Below are 19,077 nucleotides of genomic sequence, written 5' to 3' on the forward strand. Positions count from 1 at the left end.
GTACTTTCAAAATAGGGCCTTATAACCAAATCTGAACAGCTAAGAAAGTCAATCTTTTGAGATTTTTTTTTTTTTTTAAGTTTAGTTCTATTACAATTTTTAATTTCTGCCACTTTTTTTCTGGCCTTGTCAGAGGGTGTAGCTGTATCAGAGAGCTTTATAACTGGTTGTGCAAAGTGAAAGGAGTACTCAGGCAATGAGCATGAAGCTGCTTTTGTAAGGATTTAAGTATTGGACAAACATGTAAAGCAGGCTCAAGAAATTGTTTTGCAGAAAAGTTAACTAAGCAACTTTGATTGGAATTTTGATATCCTTGGAAAAAAGGCAGGTGCCTTCTTTTGCATTTTATTATGTAAATGAATATATGCAATTTTACAGCTCAAAATACTAAAAACAGCAAAAGATTTCCCCATTAGTGCTGTTATAGAAACAATAGTTTTTGCTTTGTTGGTATTTTCAGAGTATCTATGTATATTTGGAAAGCAGTTCTTAAATGGAAAAAATTCAAAGCTAAGCATGGAAAGGAATTTTCACAATGACGGATGATATTCCTAACCACTGGTAGCTTCTGTGTCCCTTTACTGTAAAGGTCCCATTTTTTTCCCCATTTAATGTCACTAGCAGCTTTGCTGTGCCTCACTGGGAGTGGAAGAGCCTATTTATTTAATTTACTTTTCACCTTTTGCGATGCTTTTTTAATCTCCATAAACAACATTGGAAGCTTTTATATGTATGTAGACTTTTAATCCTATTTCAAGAAAGCAAGCAACTATCTGCACAAACTGGTGACTTTGGGGCTAGCTTTCTTCTGCACTTTTGGGGAATGATGATTAAGACCCACCTCAATGAATAATTAGTGAATGACAAGGAGGTCATAGACCTCAGACCAAACAGACTATAAAACTGTTTAATGCTTTTGGAAAAAATTACTAATTATAACATAAAACAAGCCATTCCCATGGAACCTAAAGTCTCTGACTCCAGTCATCTCTGAAGCAGAAATAACCTTTTAGCTGACTTTTTTTTAGAATGTGGGGAAGGTTGTTTAGGACTGGTTTTGACTCTAAAATATATATTCTGGCTTGTTCATAAACTGAATGTACTCTTGCAGTAATGTTTAGGAGGAAGAAGCTGAATATATGTATAAATTATGCTGAATTTAGTGAATTAGAATGATCTGTGTCCTGTATATTTTGAGATCAGTGGGAATGGGATTTGATTTCTTTACATGGGAACTTGACCTTTTGTTTGCTTGGAGGAGGTTGACCTTTTGCTCTTTTGTTAGTTTATAAGTCTCAAACCAAATGAGAACCTTGCTTCTCTTTTAACTAAGGAATATGAAGGATTAAATTAAGTGTATATTAAAAAATGGAGATAGTTGTTGATTAATTTTCTCAGCTAATATAGGGGCTCATGATTTAACAACAAAAAGATTTAACTGGGATCTCTCAATCTCTTTGCAAAATACTGTATCTACTAAAAGGCTGGAATGCTTCTTTGCAGGTTCATGTCCTCAGGAATGCCTTAATGGAGCAGCCTGCACAGAGGCAGGTGACTGTGACTGTCAGTTATTTCAGGCTCAAGGAAGCAGGTGCCAAATTGGTAAGTTTTTTGGGCCAAAATAGTTTAGTGACAAGTTTTAGGGAGATTTAGGAAACAGATTTTGAAAAAATACTGATACCAGCTATTTGTGATTCTTCTGTAACAGGCCTCTAATTTGGCCAGTTAAGACGATTAAAATTATACGCATTAGGGACATACAGAAAGGAACATCAGAAATGCCTACATTTTAGCACTTAATGATATATAGATATATAACAGATAGACCATAGTTTAGTATATCGGTAGCCAGACAGCTTTTTTTTAAAGTTAGATGAAAAACCAAAAACCACTGCATTTATTTTTACAAGCAGTGGTTTATTGCAAATTAAATTACCTACTATTGAAATACACTAGTTTCTGGAATCTCCTGTGTGTAGGGATCAACAAGAATTGTCTTCCAGGATGTGCAGAATATCTAAATCCCTTGCCTCTACTTGTAATTAAAATGTCTCCACTGAAGCAAATAAAAACTTAATGATGATTGCACATGGCTAAAACTGCAGACTTAAGACTAAAATGAGTGCTGACTTTATTTAAAGTTGAAGGCATAAGTTTATCTTTTGTACTTGCTAATTTTTGATGACCATGCTTCTTGTAAACTCGGTGTGTTCTCTCCAGTACCTAACACTGGTAAGGACCGAGATGGGATTTGCAAATCATGGGGACAGTATAATTTTGAAACATTTGATGGCATCTACTACTACTTCCCAGGGAATTGCTCCTATATATTTGCAAAAGACTGCAGTACTCTGGAACCTCAGTACACTGTTTGGGTAAGTATGTAAACATACTCTAGACAAAATATGTAAGCAAACATAAAAGTAAAGAAGTAAGTAAAATAAGTAGAGAGACAATAAATATACCAAATTGGGCATTAATTACTTAAAAATATAATTTTTATGTGGAAAACATCTGGAAAAGCCTAAACCTATATGCAGTAACTCAAAATACTAATGAAATTATGATAAAAAGTGTCAGTATGTTAAAAATAGTATTTCTTTCTCCTCCGATCCTTAATGGGATATCTGCTCTCTCCCTTCTGGGAGCAAAGGTAGGTCTTAAAGAAGACGCTAGGAACTTCAGTAAACTTCAGCTATCAGGCTGTAAAAAAATATTGAGTTGCTGAGTAAGTGCAAACAGCTATTATTTGCCTAATAGCGAGGAACATGAATGTGCTAGGCCCTAATTCACAGCTATTGGCATGCTATGAGGAGCTGTCTCCCTGCCCAATGGGATTTGCTCCCCATCCCCTCTAGGGATTTGCATTCTAAATCTGGATTACCTCTTCGTCATGCAGCAAAGATTAACTGCTCAAAAGCTTTCAACTTGACCTGTGTATGGAAGGCACTCTTTTTAGTAATTTCTTCAAATTGCTGAGTATCCATGGTTAATGACTGTGGGCCAGGGAGATTCAAACCTGTACCCCCTTTGAAGAGAGATGCCCTATTTGTCAGGCTGGTGGTTACTGTGGAGACGATATAAGATCATTCTATTCCCTTATTCACAATGGTTGGGATTTGGTGCTGATTGGGCAGGGAAGAAGCGACAAGAGGAGTCCTCATTTTGGGCCCGTGTACATACAGTGGTCATAGCCATGAGGACAGATCTAGATGCTGATTTCTGCTCTGAGGACTGTTTTTCATTTATAAACAGATGACCTCTTCTTCCCTCAGATAACAGCACTTAGTGAAGACAAATCTACCATTAAAACTGCCATTTCTACCTACTCAAGTGACAGAGAGATGCCGTTACACCTGCCTTTCACAATTTCCTTTTATTTGGATTCTAAATGCAGCTGTGACCTCTTAAAGGTTTTCAGAAAGTGCTGTAGCGAAGTCCAATATTGTATAAAAATCTGGAATCAATATGTCAGTGGATTCCAGTGGCTCTGGAAAGAGAAAAGGTTCTATTCAATTGTTGGAACAAATGTAATGTTTTACTAAAAACTGAAAATGTTTACTCAGCAAAGTCATAAGTAATGTGAGACTGTAGACAGACTGGGCAATGGAGAGACAAAACCTTGCCAAATCCTAACATTATGGTCCTTCTGGCTTTAATAATCCACCCCTCAAGAGGAGAAGAAAACATAAGAATTATTTTGATTTTCCTTTATTTTGTGTTTCTGTCTTGGGATGGGTTCTGTCATGGGATGGTAGAAGCCATTTGCCAGGACTAATAACTTTTATGTTGTCTTTAATTATGATTATCTTTGTACATGTAAAAGCTCCTAATGCTTTTCCTGACCTAGTTTATTTCACTCAAAGAAACAGTAACTGGATTTTACTTTCAGATTTAGTGTCAGTCAAGGAAGACTAATTCAAGTATTCATGAGCACTGAATGTCTTTACTCACAGATATTTTCTTCAAAACAGTTACATTTACAGCCTCCATCACTATGTTGGTAAAATGTTCCCAACTGGAAGTTTATTTAGCTTAACAGCACTGTCAAGTAAACTGGTCATGAAATTCCCATCTTTCTCAGAGAATGATGACACACAGAGTAACTTAAGTCATATTTGAGCTATCTAAACTCTATGTTTTAATCTGGGTAATGATAGGCATCCAGGATTCAAAACACATTCACCTCTCTCTTCAGTGGTGTCTAAAATAAGCTCATGGACTTTTGAAGTACATTTGGACATCCTACAGATTTGGGTGGCTCATTTCCCCTGAGATGATTGAAAACTCTGTAACTTTTGCTCAGGCACAAACCCACAGTTTTCAAGTCCTGAGAGTACTGTATTCGAGCAACAGAAGTTGATACATGACTAAGACAATGCCCTGGCTCATGTATAATGGAGAGAAGCACACTTCAGAAAACTCTACCTTTCTCCATTAGCAGGGCTGGAAAGCCAGTGCAAAACAGATTTTAACGGATCCATTAACTCAGATGCCTGCCATAATCTGTGGCAGCACTTCAAAATCTCAAGAAATCCTGAGTGGTTCAGGAGGGCATGCTGTAGTTCAGCTAGTACCAGTCTCAGCAGGCAGGGAGAGTTCTGCTGTTACACTGAGATTCTGTACGGTTTGTAATCCTGTTTTGTAGTTCAGATCTCTAGAAACAGAGAAGTAGGGGTGTTTCTTCAGTGCAGGTAACAAGCTCCTACTTTGGCCTCTATAAGCTAGCTCACTACAATGTCTCTGAAGTTTGTCAGTGTAAAACACCTGACTCCTTTAACTGGTATTTGTACCACTGGCCTGTCATGCTATGCACTATCAAACAGTTGCTGTATTTCTCAGTAGTGTTGTGTAGTGTGAACTTTGAGTTTTACATATGTTTGTAATTGTGACTTTGCAATATTCTAGTATTTATTTTTAAAACTCTTTCAGTAACTAGAGCATAAAAATGTAAAATATCATATATGAATTTAATAAAAAAGGTGCAAAATTATTGAGGACAAGCATTTATTCTTATTGTGTGCCTATTTTTTTCCCTCAAAGGTTCATAACAGTCCTCACTGTTATGGTTCAGTATATACTTGTCATAGGTCTGTCAGCTTATTTTTTTCAAACCAAGAAGAAATAATGATTTCTGGACATGAAGTAAGAAAAAGTGGAATCAGGTAAGTGTTCTAATGGAGAGTTTAATATTTTATTGCAAAAAGATAATGTGGGGTTTGGGAAATGGATGATTCTTGCACAATCCAGATAAAATAAATTGATCTGTACCTTTATGGATCCCTTGCTGTTCTGTATGGGGGCTGATAGTGCTCTAGTCTGAGCAGCTGTGACAGAACTGATGTAATACATGAGAATACACTCCCTGCATGTACTGTGTTCAACTTCTCAGCTGTAACCTAACAATTATTTATTCCTTCTTTTTACAAAGTCTGTTTCAGGCAGTCCCATCTAATCCCTGGTGCATACTGATAGCATTTTGAACAAGGCAATCATTATTCTTGGTAGCTATAGCTAATATAAGACATGATCTTCTAAATGAGTCTGAACTGGTTAAAACAAAGATATAAAGCCCCTTTGGGGCAAAAACTCCACAAAATATCCCTGAGGTACATCAAACCTCCAAATTTACCTTTCTTTTTGTAAGTAAAAAGATGCACTTAAGGCTACCATAAGTATATTTTACTGGTTGATAAAGTAAAGAAATTTTAAGAAAGTTGTTGACGTGCTTTTGCCATCCCCTTTGGAATTCCTTTAGTATCTGAGAATGGTAGCTACAGCGATACTGTTCAACCCAACAGAAGCAACTTTGCAAGCCTGGGATTAGATCTATCTCTATTATTGTTCAGTGGTCTTTCACCAAAGGAGGAAGAGTTCCAACTTTTTTGTCAGTGGTGTTTTCTGTACTGCAAGTTCCTCCTTTTGCTGATGTCTAACCCAGTGGTGACCCATTGCCCAGAGGGCTGCTGGTGGTCTCCTTGCCCAATGCAGCATACTTGTGCACTCAAGTATTCCTCAATGCGGTGTGCCAGGCCTTAAAAGCAAAGATGTGTTATTCTTTCAAGCCCATAATTGGTACAACTGATAGGTGATACAGCAGAAAGCACTCATTCTTGATGGTTGATAGAGAGAAGTAAACATAAGATAGTAAAAACATGATGAAGAATTGAATGGAGTGACTGTGTACACTCAGGAAAAAGTGTTGAGTTAGAAGGTAATGTTTTATGTGGTATTTTTCTAGCATGAACCTCATCTCGTCTGAGATCTTTGATGTAGACTATATTTTTCCAGATTAATATTGCCTCAGACAGTTGGAAATGCTTTCATTGAGAGGCTGGCTGACTATATTCTGGTGAAGACTACCTTTGGTTTTTCTCTTGCTTGGGATGGAAACTCTGGTATTTATATTAAGCTGACAGAAGATCATAAGGGAAAACCTTGTGGCCTTTGTGGAAATTTTAATGGCAATAAGTATGATGACCTGATACTTCAAAATAGTAAGTAAATAGCTTACCCTTACTTTGTGTGAACAGGTTCCATATTCACTTTAAATAAAATGCTGTATAAATATAATGCTGTAAAAAGGCAGTCCTGTTTCAGTTATTTCAGTAAAATAGTATATCTGCTCTACTTTGACTTCTCCTCATCATTAAAGAAGCAATGGGAAAAGGTCCTAGTTCAAGAAAGTATTTATACGTGCATTTAAACCTCTTGCTCAGCAAAACACTTGGGGCATGTTTATCCTACCTTGTGGAAGGGGCTAACAGCGGGCCTGTTAGCTAAAGAAGCTGAGAAGCAAGAGGAAGCTGATTAAGGAGCTTTCTCCAAGGCTGTTACCAAGGAGACCAAGAGAAGAGAGGAACTGAAGAAAGATAAGGAGAGAACTTTGCATCTGGACAAAGTATTTTTAGAAAGTTAGCTGAAGTCACTGTTACTTTTCACCAATCGTGTTATGCTGAATTATTGTGGCCAATAGTTAGGGTAGAAGAAGTATAAACAATTAGAAAGTGTATAAAAGGTCAGCCATCTTCGAGAATAAAAAGTTGCCATCTGAAACCACTTACTGTCTATACTTTGTGTCACAACCGCCTCAACATCAACACTACCTGATGAAAATACCTTCAAACAATGAATACATAAACAAATGTTTATGGTTTTCTCTGTGTTTAAAGATGGAGGGAAGAGCACCATCTTGAGTCATTCTTTTATAGCAACATCATAAAAATCCTAGTTGAAATAAATAAATTTCCAAGCTGTTTCCTGGGAGTTCCTTGGATCTCCTTGTTGGTATGATGGACTAAGGGCCTCTTACTACCCTCTAGAATGAGGAGCTGATTTGTGCTGTGTCTGAGGTTTTAATAATCTGAGGTTTTAAACTTGTATTCTGCAGCCTAGGTAGGGAATACTCCATGGGAACTTTTGTCATACTTGCAACTAATGTGGAGAAAAAAAAAAAAAAGGAACAAGAACAAGCTTGAAAATATGAGGATTTTTCTCACTCTCTTACACAAACAAAATAAGCCTCTAGATTAAGCCCCAGCCTTTTATGTTTGGGAAGGGATTTCTACATAAAGAACTACTCTGTCAGAGAGGAAGAAATATTTTAAGTCTCCCTCACTCTTAAGTAAAACAAACTGATTGTTAGGATCTTATAGTAATTTATTTGTGAATATCCAAGTATATATATCTCATCTGTGTGCTTTGTGACTTTCTACATTGCAGCTCTTTGTGTCCATCTTTGCACCTCTTGTGCTAGAAGTTAGATTAAGTCTTCTATAGTACAGCTGTGTAGGAAAAAAAAAAACCCTCTAGCTAATTTAATTTCAATATCTTGTCTCCTAGTGATGCATGGATATAGATAACTGTAGCACAGACAATTACTGCCAGGTTCTTCAAAGTGGAGGCAATATACCCTTTTTAACTTAATTAAGAATTTAGAGAAAATGAAATATTTAGTTCTTTCTTCAAGTATACAGGAATTTTGTGTCTGTTTTTTTACTGCCAACCTTCTTGTATAGTTCATGTATCTAAGCCTGTTGCCATGACTTCCAGTCGTGCATCTTGTTCATTAATTCCTCCATGCTCATGCTGTGAGGAGAGCTGGGCATCTTGTGTGTGTGTGTGTGTTGTAGGGCTTTTCTGCAATAAGGGAAAGGAGGGAGATAATAGCCATAACTGACCTTTGTGAAATGTTATGAAAGACTTAAATTGCTTCAAACAAATGTATTTTTTCCTAAGTATTCAATGCCTTACACTTGTCATTATTTGTATATTCGTTATGAAATTATCAGTGATTGAACTTAAAATAACCCAAGCTGAAACCTTGGCATGTATTTTTCAGTATTTTTATTTAAATGTAGTATAAAATGCAACCTGAAGTAAAAAAAAGAAAGATATTACTTTTCTTTATGACTTGTACTTGGAAATCGTCTGTGATTGAGGTAATGAGCATATTGAAAAAGAACTAAAATTTTCAAAGCTGTCTTATGTGTTTGTGTTGACAAAATTTTTTTATTGCTGGTCTCCTGATGTTTTTATGCAGTAGGTGAATATACAGAAGACATTGCTGAATTTGCAAATAGCTGGGCTGTGGAAGCCTCAGATGATATAGCTTGTGTCCCTATTGCCTCAGATTTTTCCAGTCCTTGCTCAGCCAATCCAGAATCCACTGAGGTAAATAAATTATATTTTATGTATATGCTTAGATACATGCATATGTATACATGTCTTTTCTTAATCTTCCCTGCCTACTGATGGTACAAGAATCTAACAATATACACAATGTTGAGGCTTTGGGAAAGATTTGGATCAGGGCTGTTGCTAGGGAGTGCCTGAAGTTCTTCATACGTTTAGCTTAAAAGTACAAAGGCTCAGATTGGATGTGCCAAGTGGCACCAGTCTGCTGGCAGAGCTCTTCATTACTGCATTAAACTTGGGTTCAATTTCCAGTTCTGGCATCTTGCACCTCATTATTTTAGTGACTGTGAAATACTGCAGAAATAGTTGCAGGTCAGCTACTGTATTGACACAAAATGCTTTTCTTTGCCATTTCACACTTTTTCATCCCAGGTAGTTTAGGACCAGCATGCAGTCAAGCACGCCTAGGCACAGAGGAAATATTCTAGGAAGAATAATGAAAGAGATATAATAGTAAATTGAGACAGCACCATGCTCAAATTTTAATGGGGATATAAAGGACCTTAGGCTAGGGAAACAAAGTGAAAGAGAATGATGCCTGTTCAGAAAATATTGGCTAACTTCCATTTACTGATTCTCTTTAATGCACAGGACATATTCTTCAAGTGCCAAATATTCCTACAGTTTCCTTTTCTCAGCTGTCATGAAAGTATAGATCCGTATTCTTACATTTCAAGCTGTATGAATGATCTTTGCAGGTAAGTACTGGAATTCTTGTGTATTTAACTTGACACATGAAATGAATGCTCAGTCTTTTGTGTGGGACCAGAATGAAAGAACATTGTGGGAAGTTGGGAAGATGAAAGTGAAATGGAAATGAAAATGAAAGAGATGGGGTTTCTCAGGGGGTGATTTATGTAGGAACAAAGGGCACAGAACCAGCCTGACAAGGAATATTTTGATTGCTAAGGGCTTGCATAGATTCAAGGATACACTGGACAAATAAGTGTAGGGTAAATTAATGGAGAATCACTCATGACAAAAGGTGAGTTGCTAATCACAAAAAACCCATTAAACTTTTATCTGGAGGCCCATAAACAGAACTATGTGGAGATGATGCTAGGAAGAAATCTCAACAATACTGGAGGAGCTGGGCTATTTGTTAGACACAGCTGGACTGACTTTTTATGAATAACCACTATTATTAAAATTAGTAGAATTTTTACAAAATGGTGACATTTACTTACATTCAGCACTGCCTAAAGAAATTCAACTCATTGGGAGTCACACCCCCTCATCTGCTGGCATTGTAGGCAACCTGGTATCCTGATTAATTCAATTTAAAACTGTGCTCTAGTAATTGAAGAGATAATTGGGCAAAGTACCACTTTCTTTTTAGTAAGGTTTTCAAATGTAGAAGTAATTGTCAGAAATAGGAGGATTTTTTCCAGACTATATAATTTTCAGAGTATCACCAGTTTAATCAAAAGCACACAGAAAGGATCACAAGACTAAACATAAGGATCCCTCAGTACAATCCATTACAACTTCTTAGTTCCATTTTCTATGAATGTTTAGTTTTCTGATTTACCATAGAGTCAAGATAGAAGAATTTGTGTTTGTAGGCAAACACTGGTGTTGCTCAGAAAAGACATGAGTTGCCTGTGTATGGTCTCTGTGTAACTCAGGAATTTACTGTGACTTTTGAAGAATAATGAAAGCCATTTTTTTCAAGTAGGATATTGAATTGGTGCTGTGGTGTTAAGGAGGGTTGGATTTTTTGTGAACAATCTGATGTGTGTTGTGAATTTTGTGAATGTTAAAAACTTTGACATTTCTATGTCTCAGAAATTCATTAATTTAGGCTTATTTTGTTTATAAAAGAGACCACTCTTCTTGTGGATTAGTGTCAGTTTATGAAGGTTTTTTGTGTGGCCATAGTATACTCCAAGTATTCTTTCTATTAAGACCCATTTAATTGGATTAGATAGGAAGAGTTGGAGAGACTCTGATCACTGTAACAAAGAGTGTAGTGGTGTTTGATTTGATAATAGATGTGTTGAAAGCAGAACACAAACACAATACAACATATTTTAAGACGATTAATTTTGGAAGCATGATCCTGTGTGCTAAGAGGCACACTCAGTTGATCTGTCATAAACATGCTTATAATAGAAATGTCATGTTATGACTAGTTTATTTTGGCATCAAATCTTCCACAGCAAATATGAGTTGTTAGACTTTCACAGTAACAAAAGTTTGGTGGTATTTCACTGTATGTGACTTACATCTGAATAAAATTTGAACTTGCCTAAATATTAATGAATATCTTTTTACTTGATTCCGGTAAAAATGCACCGTACAGCTTCTTCTGTATAGAATAAGGCAGAAATCTTGTCTCTGCCCAAGGCTGTGCTGTAAATCCCTGAGTCTGTCCACAGTATTCAGTGGATAATACTTCTGACTCTGAGAACTTCAGCACAAGGTCAGGAGTCCACTAATAGGGTTCTTCTTGTCTAAGTTCAAGGCAACTGGAGACTTGAAGTTCTCACTTGAACCGGAATGTCTTTTGTAAGTGTAGGTCAGAGTTTTTACATCATGCAGGAGGGAGAAGCCTGAGATGGGGATCTTGAGACTGTTGAATTGTCTGTTGTCTTCAAGAAAAGGTCCTGTTTCTCTTTCACTTCAAGCAGCTCTTTTTAAAAATAATAGATTAGTGGTTTTATTCATTGTTGTAACATTAAAATGAAATAACTTTTTATGAGATCAAATGATAAAACCACAATAGTGTATTCAGTATAGCTCATTCCTTTTTATGTTTTCCCTGTGTGCCTTTATGATCGAGTGCTGTCAGCTATGTGTGAAATATCCTGTGCTGTGTCACATGGCAGAAATTTTTAGACTGGATTTGTATTCCTTGATTATTCTCTTATTTTATCATTTCAGAGTGGATGATGATGAAACATACTGCAGGGCAGTGACAGAGTATGCTAGAGCATGTTCTCACGCTGGGTCCCCGGTGCGGGACTGGAGGGATGACTTTCCTGCCTGTAGTAAGACTCTTCAATAAAGCGTACTACATGACCTTTGAGATATCCCATGTATTAAGTTCAAATATTCCATCTTGACAATATTTTTCCTTGTAGAACTCAAACCTGATACTCCAACTGATCAGCCAGTTTCACTCTTGCTGGGAAATAATGAAGTCAAAGACTTGCTCGAGGAATATTTTAATTCCATTATGCTATGATTTAGATCCATACAAAATTCATGTTTCTGAGGATTTCTTGAAACATTATGTGTGCTAATCATACTCTAGGACAAAGAGCAAACATCTGTGGAGATTTGCTGTTGCTCTTTGTCCCAGAAGACCTCTCAGCCTCTACTGGCCCTATAACAGAATTAACGTAGTTAATCCAGTTCCTTCTTTTTATCACTACCACCCATCAGTTGCAGCTCATTCTCTTGCACAAGGCTTAGAACTAGCTGAGATATGAACACATTCACAGAATGTCACAGAAGCTATAACTTATTTTGGAGAGATGATATAAGGATTTACTAAAGAAAGACTTAAATATTGACAAGAGCTTCACTATAGTACATCAGTTAAAACTCTTCCAAAACATCCGTTTTACTTGATCTGATTACCTATCTATATCAGAAGAGCTGCACAGTGTTTATTTGATAGAAATGGATTTTCTAGAATGGAAGGAGAAATTGCACTAATGTTCAATATACCATGGGGTTTTTTTTTAGCTGAGAAGTGTGAAGACACCTTTGTTCATCGTGACTGTATCAGTTGTTGTCCACCAACTTGCACATTTGAAAAGGATTGTCTTGGCAGCAATCTGCACTGTTTAGATGGCTGTTACTGTCCAGATGGTAAATATTGTCAATGTTATTTCAGAAAATATGTGTAAAGCTAGTATACAACATCATAATGATGTCTAAATAGACTATGGTTAAAGTTAAGGCCTGAAAATTATGACTATTGTAAATTTTGCTTTAGATGTTATTGTCACAGTGATTCTGGCCTTTATTGTGTGATAAACATTTATCTAGAATAAAAAGGTGTCTCAGCATGCAATATCAGTTAAAATCTGGAATGTTACTAGTGCTTCCTACAATAATATATTGCACAGATTTAGTCTACTTTATTTGAATTATTAAAAAATCTACAGAAATTTTGTTTAAACAGAATGGGTCATGCTCTGTACAAGAAACCAAAGTTTCTGAGACCTGTATGGGACAAAAATTATTGAATGGACTATGAACCATCCTAGTTCTAGACAGACTAAAGATAGTGAGATTTCAGAATCTTTTCATTTTTGAGTCTGTACAGTTTTTCATGCTTAAGGCAAACATTTTCATAAAGCAAAAATTTACAGTGACAACTTCTTATTAGGGAGCTGAGCTCTGGGCTCTCTGCACTCGCTGGGAAAATGTTTTTCCTGGTCCTTGTTTAAGACTGATAACGTCACCTCCTGGGAGAGTGGAATGTTTGAGTCCCTCACTCCTCTTGAGGGAAGAGCAGTGATCTGGGGTTTGTTAATTTGCTTTATATCTTATTAATTAACTTGTTTCCCAACAGGTCTCATTATGGAAAATGGAACTTGTATCTCTTTGTCAAATTGTCCTTGTGTTTATCATGGAACCGCTTTCCCTGTAGGCTCAAAAATTGAACAAGAATGCAGCAACTGGTAGGTGAAAGCCTGCGTGTTTCATCTCTTTAGGACCACTGTCCATAGTTAGTTTAACTTAGTCAACTTAAATTTTAAATAATAGTTGCTGATTACGTTTTACAGTCTGAGACCCGTGTATCATTATAATATACAGGGTATTCTGTGTGAATTCAAGGCATATTAATTTACTCAAATCTACTTATTTTGCTAACGATCGGAACATTTTTACTCTGTTTTGTGATTTTCCTTTTTAGTATTTGCGTTGGTGGCATTTGGAACTGCACTGATCATGATTGTCCAGGTATTTGTATTTCATTACTCTTTTCTCACTTCATAACAAAAATGATAAATTTTTCTAAAGACAACAGAACCATATATGATCCAAGGCTTTTGGCTGCCAGTTCAGAAAGAAAGATTAAGCAGATGGATATTGGCAGTTGCTGTGGGCCAGCTGGAATGAAGCTGTTATTTGCTGATCATACTCATCCTGCATTTTCTCATGTGCTTCTCCTATCTCTGTGCTATATCCACATGTTGTTTTCTATCTCTTGCTTATGCTTAATCTTATTTGCCACAGATAGTGTGTTTTTACTGCCTGTGCAATACCTAGGCCAGGTATAAGGATCTCCTCACTTTCTGGTGCCACTTTATTGTAAGTAATAAGAAAACCATCATTCTGGTGATGTGGGCTGGATTTTCTCTCTTGTAATAGCAATTCATGTTTGAATAATCATCCTTATCTTTAAAAATAGCATGTCTCTGTTGAATGAGCTACATGGAGTAACATGCAGCAGACAGGTGGTAAAATTCCCTTGATAGTTCAACATATAACCTCAGACAAGGTTATATTACAAAGCTTGTGAAAGATTTTTTTGTACAAATTATGGAGCTCTCTTTGAACGAGATAGCAAGGCTCAACAGTTCCTAAGCAGGCTTGACAGTGTGGATCTGTAATGTAAAACAATTTCCATTGAGAAGCACTCTTTATGTCTTGTGTGTGTTGTATGTGCACGTGGAGGATTCATTACGACTACTTTGGCCCGGTCCTAGGGACAGAGTTGCTGTTAGTGGTGGGAGCACGTTAGATATGCTCCAACAGAGCACGTCCTGCAGCCAAAATGGATCTAGTTTGTGTGCTCTGATGCTATCCCATGGTGTGAATGAAAGTGTGGTAAGTGGGAATGAGCTGGAGACTTGCTTCTGGAAAAACCCCAGAAATGTGTTGCCTCATGACACCTGCATCCTACCTGTGGTAAGAAGCAGTTCCACAATACCTAGAAGGATGGAGAAAGAAGCTTGTCCTCTTTCATATTGAGTCATGGGAAAAATTGACAATAAGATTCTAGGATGTTTCTGAACTGTAGTAAAGAGAAAAGTCTTTTGTATTTTAGTCATAGGTATCTCACCTAGTTAGAACCAAAAGATGCCGCACATGGATGTGTTCTTTATGAGATGATATTTATTGGAAACAGATGTTTCTAACATAATTTGTTTCTAAATGCCATTGTTGTTAGCTAAATTAAAGTTAGCCTGGATTGTATACTTAGAAATAAGGAGAAAGTTCCTTTTTTTCCCCTCTCTTACATGATTTGCAGAATAATGATACATTTTTATGTAAGTGAACATTCCTTATACTCTTTCTCTCAAGCTGAGTGCTCCATCACAGGCAGCTCTCATTTCACGACATTTGATGGACGTCATTTTACCTTTCTTGGGATTTGCCAGTACATTTTGGTAAAAGGCACTGGAAAAAACAAATTCACAATCACTTTACAAAAAGCACCTTGTGGACAGGTAAGCCACATTTTTTTGAGATGTTGAAACAATCAGGTCCATCCCTATTCAGGCAATCTTCTGTAAGTCCTACTGTAAACTACTTGGTAATGTCAAATAGAAAATATAAACTGAAACCATCTTACAGCTTTTTTTTTTGTAATTGTTTGTGTTGCTACATGTTATATTGCCCTTTGTAAAAGCTATTGCAACTTTAGAGGGATCAAGTCTAAAGAGTTACTAATTTACGCACATTAAAGTTGTGTAAACACCTTTAGTTATGGTACCAACAGATGTCAGGCTTTGGAAAAGCTGCATTTGGCAGAACTGTAGGTTTAATACATCACTATTTAGGCAAGAATTTTTTTTGTAGCGTTAGATTTTATTTGACATAACATATTTAATTTGTTGGAACAATGCCTTTTAGACAATCATCTATGATACTAGGCACCACACATACTCGTTAGAAAATATTTTGGCAGACATTCAACAACAGGCTTTAGGAATAAAGGTGCTTATAAAGAGTACGTACCTATGAGAGTGGATTTAATGATGCTATTAGGCTCTCAGGAGAAGAGTCTTGAGACTGTGACCCACAGCTGATCATGTGCTGAGGACAGGGATGTCTGAACACCTCAGCAAGGACCAGTGCCCTACTCTGGGACTGTCTTTCATGTCCTCCTTTCAAAAGCTTGATTATGAGCTGGTGCCTCTCTGCCTTTCTTGTAAGCACCTCCTTCTCCTGCATAGGTGTTGAAACAGCTGTTTCTCCATTTCAGGTGGCCTCAAGCATGAAATGTTTGGTTAGGTAGCCACTGAAAAATAAGGTTGCCACCGGTAATAACCCTTTGTAGAACTCTAGGCACCTTGAAAAATTTGTAGATGAAAACAGAGGGGTCCCTGGGGAGCATAAGATGCTTGGTTTCAGCTAATTCTGTGTTGGCTTTTGTCCTGTATTTAGGTTCATAAATTCTGCCTGGATTGCACACTAAAATGATGCATGTGACATAGTTTATGATATTTATAAATTATTGTAATATCATACTGGACAATTTATGTCCTTTTTGTCTGTAATCAGAGATTGTCGCTACATTTTATGTGTGCCAAAGCTTCTTTTTCCTGCATTGCTGCATTTGTGCTCTGATTGCAGCAGCTTGATTTAGATCAGGTCAGACTCTTTCTTTACCAATGGCTAACCCATCAATGAGCAGTACCCAAGATGGCCGTGCATATATGGAATTTTCAGCCCAGTATCAGCACCTGGGAACATTTGCCCACTTTCTATAATACTGCCGTAACAGCTAAAATGCATTCTCTTAGTATATGAAGATTATGCATAAGCGATGTTTTATGATGTTATATGTACAATTTTGAGTACCTTGTTTAATGCTTTGAGTGATAATTTACAACTGATTTACCTGTTGACAGTTCTGATACTTCCTTTCTATATGCTTCCCCCCTCCCCCCTCGTTTGTTTAGTTCTGTTTTCCATGGTAATACTAATGTCATTGCCTCTTTCTGTTGGTGAAACTTGTTTCTGCTTAGAACTTTGACCACGCCTGCATTGAGTCTATAACACTGGTTCTTGAAGATGATGAGAGGAAACAAGTAACTCTCACAAGATATGGTCAAATCCAAACTGTCCCTAACCAAATTTTTAACCTCAATGGTAAGAAGTGCATGAAGAGAAATATTACCATAGTTCACATTCTGTCTCTTATATGCTCCAAAACTTTTTAATAATATCAATCTATGAAAAATGGATTTCTTTAAACATAACTTATAAAAGCATACAATCACTTACTTCTTAGTATATTAGTAACAGTTATAGAAATTTACTTTTATCGTCTGTAAAACAGTTCTTCATTATGCCTTCATCTCTTTGCATTTCTTATCTTACAGAGTACCTAGAAATTCCATTTATTTTGTTTGTGTTTAGGGAGAGAGAGGTAAGAAAAAGAAAGGAGGTGAAGAGACCTTGTTGCTAAGGTCTAGCTTGTTTAAATCTTTTTAGACTAAATAGAATGGAATAGAATCCATGTGCTCCATGGGATTTATATTGATTTCACTGCTGACTTATGTTGTGATTTCAGACAGTTTACTTCACAGTTTTGGAAAGGATAGTAAAATAAACCAGCCTTAACAGCATGTTATAAAATTAAGCACTGAAGGTAGAAATAGTATTGCTAAATTTTGAAATTTACATTGACCAGTTACTGGAATTTTGGTCTCTCTCTAAAATAGTAAAGTGAGAGTAAAGTTCTTACCCAGCCTTCAGCAAAACAGATTTTAGGGAGTCTGTGCTGGTGATTGCAGTTATGTCTTTTCTTCATTGTATTTGTCCAGTCACAGTGTGCTGCTTTTAGCATTCACAGTTTCCTATGGCAATGAAATTTATATCTCAGTTATGCTCTATGTGGACAATTCTGCTGCATAATTTGATTGGTAATTTAATTTTATTTCTTTTGAATTAGCCCCTACTCACTTTCTTGTCTCTTTCCACAGTCTGCAACAAATATAATCTATGAAAAGTATTTTGGTGTCACATTCTTGATAATTGTGTTTATCTAGTAAGTCTGATCCCCTAAGGACATCTTTAAGGATTTTATCCTCCTCTCTTGATTTATGCACCTGAGTTTGTGTGTGAGTGCATGTGTAGAGGCTGCTTATGAAGGCAGATCTACTTTAAGCCTTCAGCTGCAAGTAGCCCAACAATGTGTAGCAAATGAATGCTGTGACTGTGAAATTTCCATTTCCTCACATAATGGATTTGCTGGGAAGGAAAGCTGGAAATTTGATAGGGCCTCAATTCACATACAGTCCAAGGAAGGAGCTATACTGATGTCATGTCAATAGTGGTAAAAGAGAACCTGCTATCTAAGGATACAATGCACTGTACAGGCATCTGTTAATTACTCTGGTAATATCACTGGAGACTAAGAAACAAGGGGTTCCTGTCTTGCCTTCTCATTGCCAGAGGCTTGCAGTTGCATTGTTTTCTTCTAAAATAAAAAACAAAAACAAAGAGAGGTGCAAGCATGGTTTTTAGCTAACTCACAGGTACAGAAAGGTGTGAGATCTTATTAATGTCAATTGTAGCTAGAATTCCTGATTTATGTTGTTACCGGAAATAAGCTCAGATGGAGAATGGGTGAGAATATTTGGCTGATGGTGAGGTTGTGTATAGTTTTTCATTTTATGTCTGAGTTTTCAAATTTGTTTTTTCATTTAATGGGTAAACCAGTACAACCTGGAAGTTGGGTTTCAGCGACTTTGTTTTTTTTCTTCTTTTGCTATGTTCAGGGGCAATTGAAATTCAGAATATATCTTCTTTCTTTGTTCAACTGAAAACTAGTTTTGGTTTGAAGATACTGTTTGCTAAAGATGGAGAGAGGATCTATGTTCAAGTTGATGTCAGCTGGAAGAGAAGAACATTAGGACTATGTGGAACTTACAATGGAAATTTAAGAGATGATTTTCTGTAAGTTTCATTATGTGCATTTATATTGTACTTAATAACAAGTGAAAAGTTTTGTTGAACATAACCATTTGATTATTTAATTTCATTAACATGCTCACACTTTATTAAACTAACCAATATAAAGTGTCTTAATTAAAATGGCAGTCACTTTTATAAATATGAAAGTCAAAAATGTAGGCATTCTAAGATATTTTGCTTAAGTAATTATAGGAAGCTACCATATTATTTTTAGAAGTTACTGGATGATATTATTTTAATGCACTTTCCCCTTTCCTGTTGCTCTCTTATCTTCAGAGCAAATATATGAGCACTGAGAAAAAGAGTGGGTGATAATACTTATATCATCCTCACATGGTTGACACTTACTACTGGTTGATTTTCCTCCCCACATGAAGTTTTAATGTAAAAAAAATGTAATTCTGAACCACAGGAGTATTTAAATAAGAAGGTCACACTTTCCTTACTTTTTGACCTTAATTCCTCCAAAGTTCCTCAAGCTATAAT

The 19,077-nt window shown here is 36.4% G+C and overlaps 1 protein-coding gene across 1 annotated transcript in view; it reads left to right on the plus strand.

Annotated features, from left to right (window-relative positions):
* The window catches only part of OTOGL (otogelin like), a 91,878-nt gene that overhangs the window by 5,158 nt on the left and 67,643 nt on the right, over nucleotides 1-19,077 (plus strand). The window contains exons 5-17 of the mRNA XM_072923972.1: nucleotides 1,504-1,602; nucleotides 2,221-2,375; nucleotides 5,044-5,165; nucleotides 6,292-6,497; nucleotides 8,546-8,673; nucleotides 9,289-9,395; nucleotides 11,584-11,690; nucleotides 12,394-12,519; nucleotides 13,229-13,337; nucleotides 13,574-13,620; nucleotides 14,968-15,113; nucleotides 16,638-16,761; nucleotides 18,396-18,573. Coding sequence (XP_072780073.1) covers nucleotides 1,504-1,602; nucleotides 2,221-2,375; nucleotides 5,044-5,165; nucleotides 6,292-6,497; nucleotides 8,546-8,673; nucleotides 9,289-9,395; nucleotides 11,584-11,690; nucleotides 12,394-12,519; nucleotides 13,229-13,337; nucleotides 13,574-13,620; nucleotides 14,968-15,113; nucleotides 16,638-16,761; nucleotides 18,396-18,573 — 1,654 coding nt within the window. The remainder of the gene's footprint in view (nucleotides 1-1,503; nucleotides 1,603-2,220; nucleotides 2,376-5,043; nucleotides 5,166-6,291; nucleotides 6,498-8,545; nucleotides 8,674-9,288; nucleotides 9,396-11,583; nucleotides 11,691-12,393; nucleotides 12,520-13,228; nucleotides 13,338-13,573; nucleotides 13,621-14,967; nucleotides 15,114-16,637; nucleotides 16,762-18,395; nucleotides 18,574-19,077) is intronic.

Source organism: Taeniopygia guttata, chromosome 1A (assembly GCF_048771995.1).
Source record: "Taeniopygia guttata chromosome 1A, bTaeGut7.mat, whole genome shotgun sequence".
NCBI lineage: Eukaryota > Metazoa > Chordata > Aves > Passeriformes > Estrildidae > Taeniopygia > Taeniopygia guttata.